The sequence below is a fragment of the Equus caballus genome, chromosome 2 (assembly GCF_041296265.1).
Source record: "Equus caballus isolate H_3958 breed thoroughbred chromosome 2, TB-T2T, whole genome shotgun sequence".
NCBI lineage: Eukaryota > Metazoa > Chordata > Mammalia > Perissodactyla > Equidae > Equus > Equus caballus.
The window spans coordinates 26,897,215-26,914,490 of NC_091685.1; the positions used below are offsets into that span (position 1 = coordinate 26,897,215).

The following is a 17,276-nucleotide window of genomic DNA, read 5'->3' on the forward strand; positions in this document are numbered from 1 at the left end:
TTCCTCCCTAGGGACACACTGATCAATTAATGACTACCAAAAATCCCTATTGGCCAAGGCCTTCTGATTACTGGTACGCCCCTGCTGCCTTTTCTGGAAAATGCACTCACCTTGTCTTTGGCTATTAAGCACAGCCAGCTAGCCTCTACCACTCCAGGATCCTGTCATCCCCATGAAATCAGGGAGCCCATCTGAATGACAGAAAACACCATGATGATACCTGGCCTACAAAGGCGAACACCCACAGAGTATCTTAAGGATGTAGGTTCTCACCTATGAAATGGTTCTCACCTATTGAAAAATACGAAAAATACATTTTTCAAAGCCTCATTTAGGAATTTTCATGGAACACAGTTGCTGGTCATACCTGATAAATCCACTCCAACATCCTATATCCTTAAGCCTTTGGGTTCCCTCTTCCACATCGTTCCATGGAAGCTCTGCACCTCCACTCATTAAACGTAAGCCACCTTCAAGTCCAACTTTGAGTCAACCAACCGAGTCAACTGTTAGAGCCACCTTCAGCTGCACAAGCTAACACGTTAAATCCCAAATCGCATCCATGAATTCAGAATGATTTAGTATTATCTTCCACTCTTAGAACCAACTCCCATGTATATTCCCCAGGATTATGTCAAATCTGGCTATTAGCAAGAATCTTGCCATTCTTGTATCGTATGTATTGTCTCCTCCTGGATCAGTGTGTACCTGAGCCCCTGGAGCATTCTGAGATTTGACTCTCATCAGGGGTCCGATGGCAACAAAGGGTGCTTGTGGCATGTTTTGAGAATGGTCATCCCCTTTCAAGGCATCTGACCCATGTGAGGTTATCACGGGGTTTTCAAACAAAGGAAAAGTAGTCTCAGACACAAGAGGGCAAGTTCTCTCCATTTGTAAAGGGAGGCTCAGAGTCCAGCCTGATGTCTCTAGTCCAAGTTTCAGGACCCCATTCTTTCCTAATTTATACCCAAACTCTTACATGAGAAACTTGGCAATGCTGTAAATTTAACTGACGTTTAAAGTCTGTGACCCACACAATTAAATTTTATGTGTTATTTTCAACAATATCAGCCCTGTGGCTGTGTGAAATAAGAGATTCTTCTAAAGATGCCATGGAAACTCTGTGGTTCTCAAACCATGACTTGAGCTGAGAATTAAATGACCTGAACTCATCATTTTCTTCCGAGTAAGTGCTCCAGCGCGTTCCAGGACGCATCCCACACCACAGTCCTTAGTCATAGTTACTGATGTGGTGGTCGACTGCAATAGTCACTTGGGCTCCCAAGGCACTTGCTTCAGTTGGCTTTGCATCAAAATCCATCACAGGCGATAGCATAATTACGAGGCCACAAGGCTGTGGATCATTAGCATCCCATGTCCCATTGGCAAGGAGCTCAGCACTGTGCTCAAGCCCAAGGGCACAAACAAAACCAATCAAAATTCCACCTTTGAGGGTCTGTCTCCTGGGACCCTGCTCCCAATTATATGGATTAAGATTCAGTCAGGAGACAGCTCATAACCCACAATTTGAACATGGAAATTTTAGTGTAAAGAATTGTTAGCTAGCAAAATATAGTTAATTACAAACAGGGGTAAAAGAGGACTCTAAGGGACCAGAAACAGCGTCTGAAAGCAGAGACTGAAAGAAGCACTCAGAAGAAAAAGTGTTCTGCAAAGAACCAGCTACTGTGTCTAGGCCGAGGGAGAGGGGATAATGAAGGAACCAAGGACTGAGGTCTTCCCCCAAGACTGAGATGGAGACCTCTTTAGTGAGGGAGTGCCGACCACAAGAACACACAGCCTCTAGTGGCTGAGAAACTTGCCGGGGAGCGTGGGCTAGCACTGGTCTGCAGAAGCGACCCTCTAGAGAGTGAGGCCCGAGGGCACAACTGGAGCTGGTCCACAAGGACCACTGAGGTCTTGGCTCCTGTGCTGAGTTTATTTAAAAAAAAAAAAAAAAAAAAGATGGAAGGAGGACCAGAACCTAGAAGTGCCTTTCTGCTGCTATCACCTTACAGTGTCCCTCTAGCGCCCTCTACTGACAAAGTCTTACATCGCTCCACTGACGAGAGAGAACTGTTCACAGGGTCCAGCTCCTGTATCGAAAGCAGGGCAAAGAAGGGCGTATTTGGTGCTCAGAGACAATAAATCTATAACTGGCAGGGGGGAGAGGCAGACATGAAGGGGAGCAAAGCGTTTGTTAGGAAAAGAGGGGCAGGCATTTCTCTGCCTTTTGGGGGGCCGGACAGGCCTGGGCTGGAGCCCTGGGGAGAGGACTCCGTGCCTGGTTCTCCTCAAAAAGAGAAATGCAGTCACATAAGTAAACACAGCTCAAGAAAGCCTCATTGTTCAGCTTTCAAATGAAAAGAAAAGAAAATTCCTGGACAGGTTCCCTCTGCCCACCCCTGGGAGGAAGTAGGAAGTGAGTTGAGATGCATTTCATTTTTCTTGAAGAGGCTTTCTCAGCTCCTCGGCTCCTGCTGACTCAGGCCACTCCCACCATCTGCAGATTCAACAGACGCTCAAACATTTCTCCAACAGCATTTTCTGCAGGCCTACTAGGTGTCAAGCACTGAGGCTGGGAGGCTGTTTGCGGGCCTCAGCTAAGCTGTGTGCAGCTGAGCCAGGCTCGAGCGAGCACTGAGAGAGCAGACTGACTCAGGGACAAGAGCAATTGCAAGCCGTTCATCTGGTTTGGTTCCGATTTGCAAGTGTTTCTGTGATGACGACAGCGGCAAAGGCTTGGGAGTCAGGTGACATGAGTTCTAATCCTGTCTGTTTCTTCCTTAGCTATGTGCCCTTAGCGATTTGCCTCACTTCTCTGAGCCTGTTTCCTCGTATATCAAATGGTTTGGGTAACATCTACGTCTGGGGATTGCTGGGAAGACTAGAGACAATGCCTATATTCAGTATAATGCAGGGACCTGCCAGGATGCATCCCCGGGCCCATCAGACCAAAGCCCAAACCACACCCAAGGTTTCACCAGACTCTGACAGCAGATGCTTAACTAAGCCAATGGCCTAGCACCACTGAGGTGCCTCAGCCCCGTTGTCATGGATGTTGAACTCAGGGTGCCCTACTTGGAATGGGCTCCTAGAGAGCACCTAGTCCCACCTCCTCACTGGACAGATCAGAAGACAAAGCCCCAGAGAGGGCAGATGTTTGCCCAAGGCCACACAGCACGGTAGTGGCTGAGCCAGCATTGGAACTCAGCCTCATGGCATTGAGCCATTTGACCAACTGGACAACTGAAAATAATGTGCTTGAGAGTATGGGCTTTGGAAGCAGACAGACAGTTTGCATCCTGGCTCCACACCTTTCATTCACTCAACAAACATCCCCTGAGTGCCCAGCATGGGCCAGGCGCCATGCTCAGTGCACGGGACACTGGGGGACCAGAGCCACATGGTCTGGGCTCTCTCACAGTCTGGGGACAGAGGCAATAACCAAATAAACCAGCTAGTCACCCCTGAGTGACAGGGACACACAGGGGTGGGGCCCTGGGGGTGACGGGGACTGTGGGGCAGGGGCCAGGGCACTAGGAAGGGCCTTTCAAGGAGAGGCCATCTGAGCTGGACCTGGACACCAAGAAGGACGAGCCATGCAGAGACAGGCAAAGGGCGTCCAAGCAAAGAGCTCGGAGGGATGAGGAGAAGAAATGAGGCCAGAGCGGGTGAAGGAGCCAGCAGGAGGGACCTGGGCAGAGAGGGCACAGGGCACGGCAGGGGGCGCCACGGAGGTCCCGGCCAGGAGCTCCACTTTTACTCACAGAGCAGTGGGAGGTCCCTGGAGGGTCTGAGCAGGTGGGCAACATGATCTGGCTTATTTCTTTCAAACGATCGCTCTGGCTACTGCTGTTTGTGACACTTGGTGGCTCTGGGACCTGGGGCAAGTCACTTAGGCTTCCTGAGCCTCGACTTCCTCATCTTTCACAGGGTGATGGTAACAGGACCTGCCTCACAGCCTGCAGGGGAGGCTGACACGTGACGACCCACACAGAGCACTCAGCATCATCAGTGCCAAACGAAGCTTTGCTTTCACGCCTCGTCCAAAGCCTCGTCTTCCACCCACGGGACACGGCGTGGCCTGAACCTGGTGAACCATAGGTCCTTCCAGTCCCATCAGCACGACCCAGTCCCCCACTGCCCCGGGAGCACCACGGCTGTGGCTTTTTTTCTCCACTTCTCGGATGAGGCAGCTGAGGTTCCCTGAAGATCAGGACTGGCCACAGCGCCCCTGCAAGGAGGGCACTCAGACCCAGGGCCTCGGACGCCAGAGTCCCCGCTCTCACCACATCACACGGCAGGTCCTGCCTGCCCAACAACACTGTTATTCTGCACTGCCCTCAGCCATGTCTATTAAGCTCCCATCCATCAGAGGTCAGCTGGGGGAGGTCAGTGGGGCCCAGTGACAGGGAGGAGCCAGGCCCTGCTCTCAGTTAGGGCCTTGCAAATGGCCTTAGCATCCATCAGAGTCTGGCTCCATCTCCTGGGTGCCCAGGATATATAACACATCCCAGGGAGGGACTGGCAGGGCAGGTGTGAGAAGTAGTAATCGCCTTGGCCAGCTCCTACGCCCGGGTTTATTATGACATAAAGAAGCACGTTCAGCTCCTGGCAGTAGTAGGCAGCCAGGCCGGATATGGTTAGAAATCCTATTTCCTGGATCCGGTGGGCAGGCACTTCTACCCCACACCTGCCGCCTGCAGCCCTGGGCAGAGCCAGGCCGGTCCACTCATGTTGTGCTCAGGCCGCCTGCTCCAAGGCCACCACCTCTGACACATTTAACGGCACTTGAAAACCAGCGCCCAGATCACAGGTGACCTGTTTGGTGTCGCACCGAGGGGGCCTCTGACTTTCAGCATCGCCCCGACCCGCCATGGAGCAGGGAGGGTAAAGGCCAGGCTTTGGAGTTGGCCCACACGTGGTTCAAGTTCAAGTTCTCGCTCTGCCATGAGACGGCTGTGACTTCAGATGGGTGAACGGCCTCCCTGAGGCCCCGTCTCCTCGTCTCACTCTGAAGAGCTGTGTGGGGATAAGCAAGAGACAGAGGGCGTGGGTGCAGAAGGAAGGGCAGTGCTGACCATCTTGTGATCCAGGGACTTCAGCGCGACGTGTGGTGGCGTTCACTGAGTGAGGGCAGTTACGTCACCAGGGACGATGCTGGTTTTTAAACCTCTCTAGACGCCACAACCAACCCTGCAGGTGGGTCTTGTTATGTTGATTGTCTAGACTGGGAAACAGGCGGCCCCAGGTCTTGAGCAAGGTCTCCAGCTGGTGGGATGTGGGGCGGGGGGTGGGACCAGGGCCTGTTGATTCTGGAGCTGGCCCTCCTCCCAACACGCAGCCGACCTTCCCGGCTCCTCTGGAAGGCCGTGTCAGGCCACTGGTCAGGACAGGCACAGCCACACTCTCTGCTGCCCTCCCTCCCTCACGCCCACATTTCTCAAGCACCAGTTCCAAGATAAGCCCTTTTCTGGGCAATGGATACAATAAGGTGACCACAGAGACACTTCCTGCCCTGGAGCTCAACACCTGATGGGGCAGAGGAAAGCTGCATCCACACTGCCCAGAACACATATGCATCAGTTAGCTTTTGCTGCATAACAAATGATCCCAAAATATAACAGCTTAAAAGAAAGAGCAATTTATTATCTCTTCCAGTTCTGAGGGTCCGTTGGGCCGTTTCCGCTAAGCTTAATCCTGCGGCTAAACTCACCCAACAGGTCAGCCAGGCTGGAAGGCCCAGGACGGCCTCATTCGCAGGCCTGGTGATGGGTATTTGCTGCTTATGGGATGTGTTGGTTCTTCTCCACGTGCCTTCAAATCTCCCAGAAGGCTACACAGCCTTCCTCACATGGCAGAGTTCCAAGAAGGAAAAGCAAAAGCCACAATGCCCCCGAGCTCCAGGATCCAGAACTCACTTGACGTCACTTCTGCCACATTCTGTTGGTCAAAGCAAGTCACATTCTATTGCTTGGCCAGTATCTGTGACATACATTTGTGACCCATCAGATGAGGCTTAGAGAACGAGTGGGAGGGGGTCAGTTTGTGCCCTAGTTAACTGGGATCATAACAGTCTAATAATTTGTGTGTGTGTGAGATGAAGATTGGTTCATCTAACATCTGTGCCAATTTCCCCCCACTTTTTTATGTGGAAAGCCACCACGGCATGGCTTGACAAGCAGTGCCAGGTCCCTGCCAGGATCTGAACCTGCAAACTCTGGGCCACCAAAGCAGAGTGAACGAACTTAACCACTACACCACCGGACCAGTCCCAGTAACTGATAAATTTTTAATTCAGATTAAAGGATGTTGAATTGTGAGGTCGTTAGAATGGGTCATATCCTTTAACCAATAGAGAAACTGAGGCAGAGAGAGTCAGCCAGAGTGTGAACAGAATCAGTACATCATAGAGCTGGTTTTCATATGAAGAAACTGAGGCTCAGAGCAGGAGTGTCTTACCCAAGGTCACACGGCAAGCTTGTGACAGAGCCAGGAGTGACTCGAGTCCCTTCCAGCAGCCCACTCCTCCTCCCCCTGGGAACGGCTGGGCTCGGGCACCTGGATGATCAATCCCAGAAGAGGCATCTCTCCTCTGCCCCATCTCTGCTGTGTTTTACATGGAGCCCTTTCCACACGCCTGGCCCCACTCAAGGCACTTAATCCCACCTCATCTGGTCCTAACAGGATCATCCCCATTTCACAGATGGGAAACTGAGCCCCCGAGAGGGCAGCAGACTCACCCAGGGTCTCACAGCTGGGGGGGCCCATCTGCCCCACACCAAAACGTGGGCCTCCCGTGCTACCCAGAAAGAGCTCGACCCGGATCCAGGCCCCGGAAGTGAAAGGCGGCTGTGTGGCCCTCGGGGTCTCGGGATCAAGCCCACCGCCTGAGGAACTAACTCAGAGGCCTGCGTGGAGGCAGCAACAGCCAGAAACCCTCAGAACGGCCTCTGCCAGGGGAAGAACCCTGAGCGAGGCTCTGGTCTACACGCCCACCATTGGGATGAAAAAACCAAGGCCAGGCTGCCACTCAGGCCTCTGCCTCCCGGTCCAGGGCCTCCCATTGCACTAGGAGGCTGGGGGCAGGAGAGCAGCCCGGGGCAGGCGGGTCAGACACACACGGCCACTCTGTGGCATTCAGAGAGCACGTTTATTTACAAAGCGTTTTACAAACATCAGCTTATGCCTCCCCACAGCCCCCTGCGAGGTAGGTCAGTAGTCATATCTACAGTTTACAGATGGGGAAATTGAGGCACGGAATGGGGGTGTGGCCTGCCCCATTTTAAAGAGATCTTCCCACCCCTCCATCAAAAAATAACAAAACAAACAAAAAAGCATTGATGTTCCATCATAAAATATACCTTCTTCCTCCAAACTCCAGGGCTTGCGAGCACCCCTGACGTAGCAGCGCCCCCTCCCCAGTGGGCAGTTTGACCAGGAGCCACAGGGACCTCAACCCCAGGGGCTGTCATTCAGCCTCACAGACTGTCACTGGCCCAGGCTGAGCAGGACCGGCCAGTGAGGCCTGAAAGGTACAGGCAGAGGGACTGAGGTGACTTCATTCTGCAGACACTGGGCCAGGCAGGCAGGGGCTCCGCGGGGGCAGGGTGCGGATGGGCAGCTCCTGGTTCGGGGAAGCTCAGAGCACACGTCAGGGAAGCAGAAGTGAGAGGGGTCATGAGCAAAATATCCCTGGGGCTGCAGGGGGCAGTGGGTGGAGGGGGCTGCAGCTCCCCCCAGGGAGGCCAAGCTGCCATGCCCACTGGCAATTCAGGGCAGAGCCCAATCTCCCCAGGCCCCTCAGCGGCTGGGCCAGATGAGATTCTAGAAGCCAAGCCCCAGTGCACTCTCTACCCATGTCGAGCCAAGTGGTGGAACCCTCGGCCTGGCACACGCTCTGCAGGGCCTCACACATCTCTGCCGAGGGGTGGGACACAGTCAAGGGGCTTGGGCCTGGGTTCCCTGGAGCTGGCAGTTCTGAGCCCCTGTCACTCTGCCAGGCAGTGCCAGGCCTCTCAGCATAGGCCTGCAGGACCCTGTGGACGTGGGCTGGGTTGCAGTCTTGCTAAGCTCCTCCTTGGCCCACAGCCTGCCCATGGGACAGGTCAAAAGGCCCTGTCCACAGTGGAAGGGGCACCGAGGGCCCAGTGTCCACTCCAGTGCTTTCCCTGTTGGGGCTGTGGCTGAGCAGAATAGGGAGCATAGGTCTTTCTCATCAGTCTGGCATGGTGGGCCTGGCCCTGAGTGCGCAGTGGGAGTCCCAGGCCACGGGCCCCGCTATCTTGCCTCCAGCCCCTCCAGGTACTCCAGGGCCACATCATAGCAAAAGTGGTACTGATCCTGGGGAGAGGGAGAGAAGGAATCACAAGCCTGGCCCCTCTCGAGTCCTGGGGAGAGACGGCAGACAGGGGCCCTGGCTCATCTTTGGCAGAAGGGGGAATTGGGGTTACGCTTTGGCACCATGGGACTAGAACCCAAGGCCCAGTGTGGGGAGCAGATATGGGAGTGTGGGTGCTGGGGGGCCCGGCCGAGCACTGACCGCAAAGTGGGAAGTAGCTGGGCACGGGGGAGTAGCTGGGCACGGAGGGACATGGCCCTTACCAGGGTCTCCACCATATTGGGCTTGTAGTTCCTAAGCGTTTTGGCAGCAAAGAAAACGTCCACCAGGCTGTGGCAGCGGATCATCTCCAGGACGGTGGCGCAGGCGCAGAAGGTGCCGCTGCGGCCGCCACCATTTCTGAATGAGACACAAAAGGTTTGGGGCGGGCTCGGGGTTGGGGGCAACTCAGAGGTGAAGGGCAGGGCCAGGGTCCGGGAGCCCAGGGGCGAGGGGCGGGGCCAGGGAACCTAGAAAGGAGGGGTCCGGGAGCCCAGGGGCGAGGGGCGGGGCCAGGGAACCCAGAAAGGAGGAGCCAGGCAGCCCAGGGGCGAGGGGCGGGGCCAGGGAACCTAGAAAGGAGGGGTCCGGGAGCCCAGGGGCGAGGGGCGGGGCCAGGGAACCCAGAAAGGAGGAGCCAGGCAGCCCAGGGGCGAGGGGCGGGGCCAGGGAACCCAGAAAGGAGGAGCCAGGCAGCCCAGGGGCGAGGGGCGGGGCCAGGGAACCCAGAAAGGAGGAGCCAGGCAGCCCAGGGGCGAGGGGCGGGGCCAGGGAACCCAGAAAGGAGGAGCCAGGCAGCCCAGGGGCGAGGGGCGGGGCCAGGGAACCCAGAAAGGAGGAGCCAGGCAGCCCAGGGGCGAGGGGCGGGGTCAGGGAACCCAGAAAGGAGGGGTCCGGGAGCCCAGGGGCGAGGGGCGGGGCCAGGGAACCCAGAAAGGAGGGGTCCGGGAGCCCAGGGATGAGGGGCGGGACATGGTTAAGGGAGCGGAGTCAGACGCTAAGACTGGCATCCGAAGCCTGGAAGCATCTAGAAAGACAGCGCCTCCAGGAGAAACATCAGATGCTGAGAGAAAGAAGGCCAGACACACTCCCAGAGAAAGACGCTGGGACTAAGACAGCCACGGAGGAGGGCGGCAGAGCAGCAAGAAAGCAGAATGGAAAATGAGCAGTGAGCACACCAGTCACCCCCAGCAACAGCCACAAGGCGCAAACACACAGACGCTCCTGGTCAAGCCTCTCACACACAGAAACCCTCCCATCCCCATCACTCTCCCTCCTCAGTTTCTGTGACTCTGGGGTGTGGGTGCCTCGTGGGAGAAGGGAGTGGGACTGGGCCCTCAGCCCCCTTCTGGAGGGGTGTCTCCCACCAGCCCGGCCTGAGTCAGCCCCCTATCTCTTGCACCCAGAGTGCCCAGCCTGGCACTGGGAGGGTGGTAAGTGCTGAAAGCACGGAAGAGTGGGGGGCAGAGGAGTGACTGCACCCAGACACCAGTGAAGAAATGAATTTGTGAATGAGGCACATGGATGGATGAAAAAGCTGCACAAGGGCAGGCATGATAGAAGACCGGTATTCCATCAGCTTAAAACCCGCACCCCCATAGGGTGGGGTAAACAGTCCCTACAGGACTCTAACTAAACTAGCAAAGTCAGACATCACACAGAGGCTACTGGCCATCGTTCCGCATTGAGTCTACACCCTGGAAGCTGACTGGGTTCCTCCAGGGAAGGCAGGGCCAGCCTTGCCTGGTCGGGCAGAGTCCAGACCATGGCCATCTAGGAGCCCAGGGGCTCCAGTGCCAGCCTTGAGCCCTCTCTCACGCTGACCTGGGACCCTGGCCCATGGCTCCTGACCCCTCCCCCCGGCCTGCAGCAGGGCCAGCACTCACAGGCAGTGCACAACGGTGCGTCCGTCCCCACTCTCCGCCTGCCACTTGTCCACCTCAGCCAGCAGGTGCAGGAAGGCCTTCTTGGAGTCAGGTGTGTCCCGGTATGCAGACCAGCGCAGGAACTGGAAGTGCCGCACCAGCAGGTGCCCCTCCTGCAGCTGGGGGTGCAAGCAGCCAGGGGGACATGAGCACCGGGGTGACGAGGCCCCCTGGTGACCTCAAGAGGGTCATTAAAGGCCACCCCAGCCACCACCCAGGTTCTCACCCTGGGGCTCCCGGATCACTCACCCGAGAGATGTTCTGCACCCGGAAGACACGGGCTACCAAGTCTTCATCCACTGAACCCGACACGAACTCCACCTCCATGAGGCCATACTGCTGCCGGCCTGGCTCTGGCCAGTACTGCAGGCACGGCTTGGGGCACAGGCACGGAGAGGGGAGCTGACAGAGCCCGACAGGGGCAGCTGCCGCTCACACCCGCCCCCAGACCTCCACACCTGCCCTGGGAGCCCCACTCACTCCAGAGGCCTCCCACTCTCCGCCACCCAGTCATCAGACTGCAGGGCACACCTGCCGCAAGGAGTTCTGTACTGACACACTCAGGTCAGCTGAGACGAACCCTTCACAGTGGGTGCACTGACACTGCTGTGCGGCTATACAGCGACACCTAACACGCCCACACACACGCATGCACACACACACACACACCTCCATGAGGCTCCTTCTGCCAGGGATAGGGCTAGATCACCCCCACCCACCCCAGCACCCCCAGTCCCGGGCCTTCTCTCTCACTCCCTCTGCCCTCCAGCATCACCTCACAGAGGTGGGGTATCCCAGATGCTGTGACACAGCTCAGCACTCCCACGCCTGCCCCAGGACCCCTCCATGGAGTCAGGATCTTAAATGCACCCCCCCAAACTGCAGACTCGAGACAGGAGAGGAACAGAGGAGGCACAGCCCCCACACATATACACACATGGGTCCTCCAGACTAGCAGGCCCAGAGCCCTGGCTTCTAGTCTCAGCTCTGCCTGGAGCCCAGGTAAAGCTCTCCCTTTCTCAGCACCCCAGTTTCTCCATCTGTAAAATGGCCCCAAGCTGCTCCCAGACAACACTACGCTCTAGCTCCCTTCTTCTCTGACCACAGCCCACAAAGAGAGGACACTGCCTTCCTCTTTTTGCCTGGGGTCCTGGCCGCTCCTTGCATTCAGACCTTTGTGTGGACTGCTCCTTCTCCATGGATGACTCATCTCCCACCTCTTCACCTAGTTAATTCTACCCTTCCTACACATCTCGGCTCAGACACTGCCTCCTCCAGGAAGCCCTCCCTGGTATACTATTCCCCCAGGCTCCCCTGCATCCCTGTGCCAGCTCCATGCTAGCCCTTTCCCTCCGTGATGTCACTCTCGGTTTTGTCCCTGCTTCCCCCGGACCATAAGATCTCAGAGGGGTTGTGTGTTCTGTCTCCCCACTCCCAGCTGTAGGGCCTAGCAGGGAGTGGCTCATGAGAAAAGGTGGTCGAATGAATGAGCAAATGGGCGACCAGTGAATGATGTCTGCATAAGCCTCCCTCTGGGTCCCTCCCCACTGTCTGAGCAAGAGCGGGTTCTTGCTGTGTAGGAGTCCCTCCAGATCTCTGCCCAGAGGCTGGAGCCCGTGACCTTGCCGTCCTGGGCCATCTATACCAAGTGCCTGACTCGTAAAGAGCCCAGTTATCCAGTCTTGTCCAGGCGGCCATTAAGAGGCTGTCATGCTCATTTGACAGCAAACCTTCCTGGCCTCGCACAAACATCTAGGGAATACGGTCACCTGGGGCTGGAAGGCTGGGCATCTGCTTTGCCCGGGAGCTCCAGCTTTGGGAGCCCGAAAAGGAATTGGGGGCAGCCCCACTGGCTGCCCCAGGCTGAGGTCACTGAACCAGTGTCTGGACCAACCTCAGTAGTGACTGTCACCCTCACCATCTTCAGCACTACTCTGTGCTAGGCACGGCCTTCTACACACAGCTCACGTGGTCCTGACAACAACCCCATGAAAGAACCGGTGCTGTGAGGGTGCCCATTTTACAGAGAAGGAAACTAAGGCTCAAGAGGTAAATTCACTCATCCTCCATCAAAAGTCAGAAAGTGAGGAGGCTGGGAACTTACTCTGCCTCTAAGGCCCCCATAATGGGCAGTTTAGTCCAGGAGCTCTGGCGGGAGGCAGCCCGGGCAGGGTAGGGAGCACAGCTCTGCCACTTCCCAGCTGTGTGACCTTGGAGAAGTTGCTTCACCTCTCCAGATCTTAACTTTCTCCCCTGAAGCCCATAAGTGCAAAGCACAGTCCCTGGCATACAGCAGGTGCTCAATAAAGAGGAGCTATTTGTCTCCAGTCTGACAGCCTCGTTTTACGGATGAGGAAACCAAGGCTCTGGAAGGAGTGTAACCCGTCTAAGGTCACTCAACAACCAAGCAGCAGCACTGGGATCCAACCCCGACTGCTGGGACATGCCCTGAACACACTGGGATCCTGGGCAGCAGGCAGCCAGGCAGCCTGGCCCACGGGGCCCTCACCCAGGCGGAGTTGGACTGGTGCAGCTGGTTGAGCATGACGATGGAGGTGCACCCATAGTCGTAGACCAGCCGCCAGAAGTCGGGCGTGGTGCTCTGCAGCGGGTGCAGGGTCACGATGAACGCTGCGCTCCGCGTGTAGCTCTGCAGAGAAACCGGGACTCAGCAGGGCCTGTCCACCGTCCCTGCCACAGGTGGAGCCCCCCACAGGCTGTCCTCCCACCCTGCCCACTCTGAGCTGCATGGCTCGGCCCCACAGGACCTCCAGTGGCCCATTTCCAACTTTGGCTGATGCACTGAGGCCTGAATTGACAGAGGGAGCCCCGGGCCTCTAGTGCCCAAGCCCATGGCCCCCGGGAACTAAACAGCAAAAGGTTCCCAAATGTGTGGCAATGGGAGCTTGGGCATGGTAGGCAGAGGCTGGCCAAGTCTGCTTCCTGCCTCAGGGCCTTTGCATTTACTATTCCTGTTGCCTAACACAAATTTCCTAAGTGTTTACATGGCTCTCTCCCTCACTTCTTTCTGGTCTTTGCTTACCTGCCACCTCCTCAAAGAGGCCCTTCTTACCACCTCATCAAAAATAGCCACACACATGCCCCCAAAACCCACATTAAATACTTCTTCTGCTTGGTTGTTTTTTTGTAGAAATTACTAGTGTGTGACATCCCATTATATATTTGTTTATTGACTGTCTCATCTCATCCCCCGAATGCAAGGTTCAGGAGAACAGAGATTTCAGGCTGTGGCCTGTGCCCAGCACCTGCAGGGGTTCAATAAATATGTCTGACTATTTCTCCAGGTCCCTTCCAACTCCACGGATGAAGGCTCTGAGATCCCAACCCAGGGAGGGACTCTGCTCCCCACTCCCGACCTCATCCCGCCAGGAGCACTGGCACCGGCCTTCACCCCTTCAGCCCCACCCTGTCTCCTCCTGGTGCCCTGCCTTGCCCACCGTCCATGTCCCCCCCACCCCTTCTCCTACGACCTCCTCCCTGGGACTCTGAAGGTCCCCTGACTGGCAGCTCCTCCAGGCCAGGCCCCACCAGGCTCCAACACTCAAGCCTGCGCACCTGATAGGGCTCCCTGCAGACTGACCACCCCAGACAGACCCCAGCTGGCCCCCAGACAAGCTCGCTGCAATCCAAGAGTCAAGGCTCCCGGCTCCGGGGCATCCTGGCTCACGATCGACAGGCTGTGCCCGGCAGGGATGAAGTACCCAAAGTATCAAAGACCCCAGGGAAGCTCCTCCACCTGACAGGCCCATTCCCACCCAGGGCCAGGGAGCAACAAGACCCTCCCCAGCTCAGAGACGCTCAGGCCCCTCAGAGGGCCTCCTTCCCAGCCTCCCCTCCCCCATGTGCAGATGGGCACGCTGAGGCCAAAGAGTGGGCTGGGAGGGAGGTCACAGATTCCTAAGTTCCCATCACAACTCTCCACTCCCCATGCCACCTCTTCAGGACCCCGACCCCCTCAGCAGTCATATGCACACCTACACTCACACACATGCCATCAGGCTGGTGACAGATGGGCCCCTTGCCCGTCGCTCCCTTCAGCGGCTGGGGCTGCTCCTCCCCTCGCCTTCAGCTCCCACCGGGAAGCCCCTGGGAAGCAAGGCCGGGAGCTCTCCCTCTTTAGAGAAAGCCCACTGTCCCCTGCACTGTCCTGCCAAGGGGCTCTGGCCAGGAACCATCTTCCTCGTAGCTGCCACGAGGGACCCTCCCGCTCCACATCTCTGATTTGCACGTGGAGAGATGTCCAGTGGAGACACACTGGCCTTGGCCCGCCTGCACGCACTCCTCCCATGGGCGAGTGTGGGACAAGGATGAGCGTGCTCAGCTCGGCCCCTTCCTCTTTTTGCAGATAGCCTGTCCTCAGAAGGTGTGTACTGTAACTGTTCCTGGTTCCTGCCACACGTAAAGCCTGGCCCTGCTGGGGAGGGGTGGCCTGTGGCTGTACAATGGTATCTGGGAGGACAGGTCAGCCTGACTAAGGAGGAAGGAGTTGCCAGTCCACTGAGCCACACATCTGAAGTCACGTTCTCCAGTTTCATCAGTTTTCTTAAAAAGGTAAGGCTGTGATCTCCACCTGTCTGTCTCCTGTGCTTCTCTCTCACCGGGTTCCACCGGGAGAGCAAAGAGGTGATGCTCACAGACTCCTGCCCCTCAGACAGCAGCACCTTGGAGTCATTCATTGGGCCCTAAAGCCCATGCTCAGCTTGCAGCACCCAATAAAGGAGGCAGAGCCCCCCGAGCTGGGGGCAGGGAGAGGGGCTTCTAAATGGCTCCTGAGCCCTCAGATCACAGCCAGGGTGGGGCCAGGGAACAAGTCACCATTCCAGGCCGGGTCCTGGGGCAAGCTCAATCACCCCAGGACAAGCTCCCCTGGCTCCAGACATCACCTCTCAAGTACCAACCCCAAACCCTCCCATCCACACCTGCCAAAGCTCCCTGAATCACTCATCCTACCCCAGGCTCTGCTGGACCTGATCCTGGAGACGGCCTTGCCTGAAGTCCACCACCCAGACCCCCCCCACTCCAGCCAAGGGTAATACCTGAGGGAGAACACTGGCTTTGATGCCCTGAATGGAAGATCACTAAGGGTAGGAGGGTCACCTCATGGGCCTGGTGTCCAAAAAGGGCAGAGGATTCCCCCAACCAGAGCCCTCAGCTCCGCTCCCGTGGCTCCTGGACCCTCCCAGATCCTGCTGGGTGGAGGAGCCCCAGAGCCCGCCCCGCCCTGGCCCTCACGTCAGTCAGGGCCGCGTTGATGTAGTTGCTGGGGTCCCCGTCGGTGGGGATGAGGAAGGGCAGGCAGCGGTCGGGTGGCAGCACGTCCATGCTGCGGTTCTTGTCCCGGTTCCGGGGCAGCAGGGCGATGCTGCACTCCTCCACGTCCAGTGGCGGTGTGACCGAGTTCAGCGTCTACACAGAGCGGGAAGAGGAATGCGGGTGACGTCCAGTGCTTGCTGGGCCTCCTCACAGCCCCAGGGAGGAGACTGGGCTGGGGTATCACCCCCACTTTATGGATGGAGAAACTGAGGTCCAGCGAGAACGGAGAGAGGGCAGGGCCCCAGGCTCCCCGTCCAGGCCGCGCAGGGTCTGGAGTCTGCCTCCTCACCGCCCGCGTAACCTCAGACAAGCTAGTGCATCTCCCAGCCTCAGTATTCCTCAACTGCAAAGTGGATAAGAACATGCCCGCCTCAGGGGCTGGTGGGGAGATGAAGGGAGCTGAGGCCTCGCACCGAGCACTGGGCCTGGCACACGCAGGATCAACACACACAAGGCACAGCGAGGGTGGTCACTAGCTTATCGGGTGCTTTCATGGAGACAAGCCCTGAGACCCACATCTTCCACAAAGCAGACCCCAGGGACCCGGCAGAGACGGTCACCTTCCTCGGTCACGACCCCGTCTGAACAGAACGTAAGTGCAGAGCACCTGGACTACAGCAAGCAGGGACTCCGGTCGTCTCTACCCTCTTGCCTTCAGGCCTCACGATCCTGATTCATGAGTCTGTTTCTTTCTCTTGTTCTTGGGGATCCCTAACAAGGAACCCCAGGCTCTCATGGTCCCCAGGGCCTGACATCCTCCTCCAGGAACCACAGGCAGCATTTCCTGTGACATCACTCTGTACCGGCTCTAGAGTGCCAGGCACCAGCACATGCCATCCTGCCAAACCCTCACAGGAACCCTGGAGTGGAGAGGACTTCTGGGGTCTCACCTGCCCCCTGACCACTCTCCAGCTTCTCTGGAGAACCAGGCTTCCCTTGTCTCAGTCACATGACATGGGAGACTGGCCCCACCCCAGAACCAGGCCCGGGTCAATCAGTGTGTTCCATCCCTCTGGCCCCAGTGACCAGCTCAGGGACGAGAGTTTGGTCCAAGAATTTTGTTGAAGAGCTTGGGGGCAGGAAGTGCCTCTTTCCAGAGTGTCCTGATAGTAGAGAAGACATGAGCCTGGCACTGCTGGGAACCAAGGTGTGGGTCTGAGAATGAAGCAAAAGCAGAGGAGAGCAGAACCAAAAACAGACAGAGACTAAGGCTTGGCATCCTCATTTGAGCCCCTAGATCCAGCCATAACTGAAGCCACACCATTCTCAGCGTTTTCAGTTATAAGAGCCATTGAGCTGGACTTTTATCACTTTCAACCAAAAGAATCCTAACCAATACAAACACTGCAAGGGCAATATTAACCATCTTTCTTTTCTAGGTAAGAAAACTGAGGCTTGGAGAGGTAAAGTGACTTGTTCAAGGCTACTCACTGCTCGTAACTAGGTAAGCCAGGATTTGAACTCAGGTTTATCTGACCTCAAAGCCTGGGCTCCTAACCACTGATGTACCACCTCCTGCACTGTCTCAAAGTCCTTCCTGGTAGCCCAATTCTGTCCCTCCTGCAGAGGACTCCCACAGCACTGAGGACCTCCCAATACACCACGCACCACACTCACTCATTCACTTACAGTTA

The 17,276-nt window shown here is 56.8% G+C and overlaps 1 protein-coding gene across 12 annotated transcripts in view; it reads right to left on the reverse strand.

The window, feature by feature from the left end:
- Positions 1 to 7,137: 7,137 nt before the first annotated feature.
- The window catches only part of PTPRU (protein tyrosine phosphatase receptor type U), a 79,339-nt gene continuing 69,200 nt past the window's right edge, over positions 7,138 to 17,276 (reverse strand). For 7 of the 12 annotated variants that reach the window (XM_023634822.2, XM_023634818.2, XM_070250105.1 and 4 more), the window contains 6 exons: positions 15,562 to 15,735; positions 12,818 to 12,958; positions 10,558 to 10,683; positions 10,270 to 10,427; positions 8,608 to 8,743; positions 7,138 to 8,346 (listed from right to left, as the gene is read on the reverse strand). In XM_023634822.2, coding sequence (XP_023490590.1) covers positions 8,284 to 8,346; positions 8,608 to 8,743; positions 10,270 to 10,427; positions 10,558 to 10,683; positions 12,818 to 12,958; positions 15,562 to 15,735 — 798 coding nt within the window. In that variant the 3' untranslated portion in view covers positions 7,138 to 8,283. The remainder of the gene's footprint in view (positions 8,347 to 8,607; positions 8,744 to 10,269; positions 10,428 to 10,557; positions 10,684 to 12,817; positions 12,959 to 15,561; positions 15,736 to 17,276) is intronic. The other 5 variants (XM_070250167.1, XM_070250158.1, XM_070250155.1 and 2 more) reach the window with 1 other exon arrangement.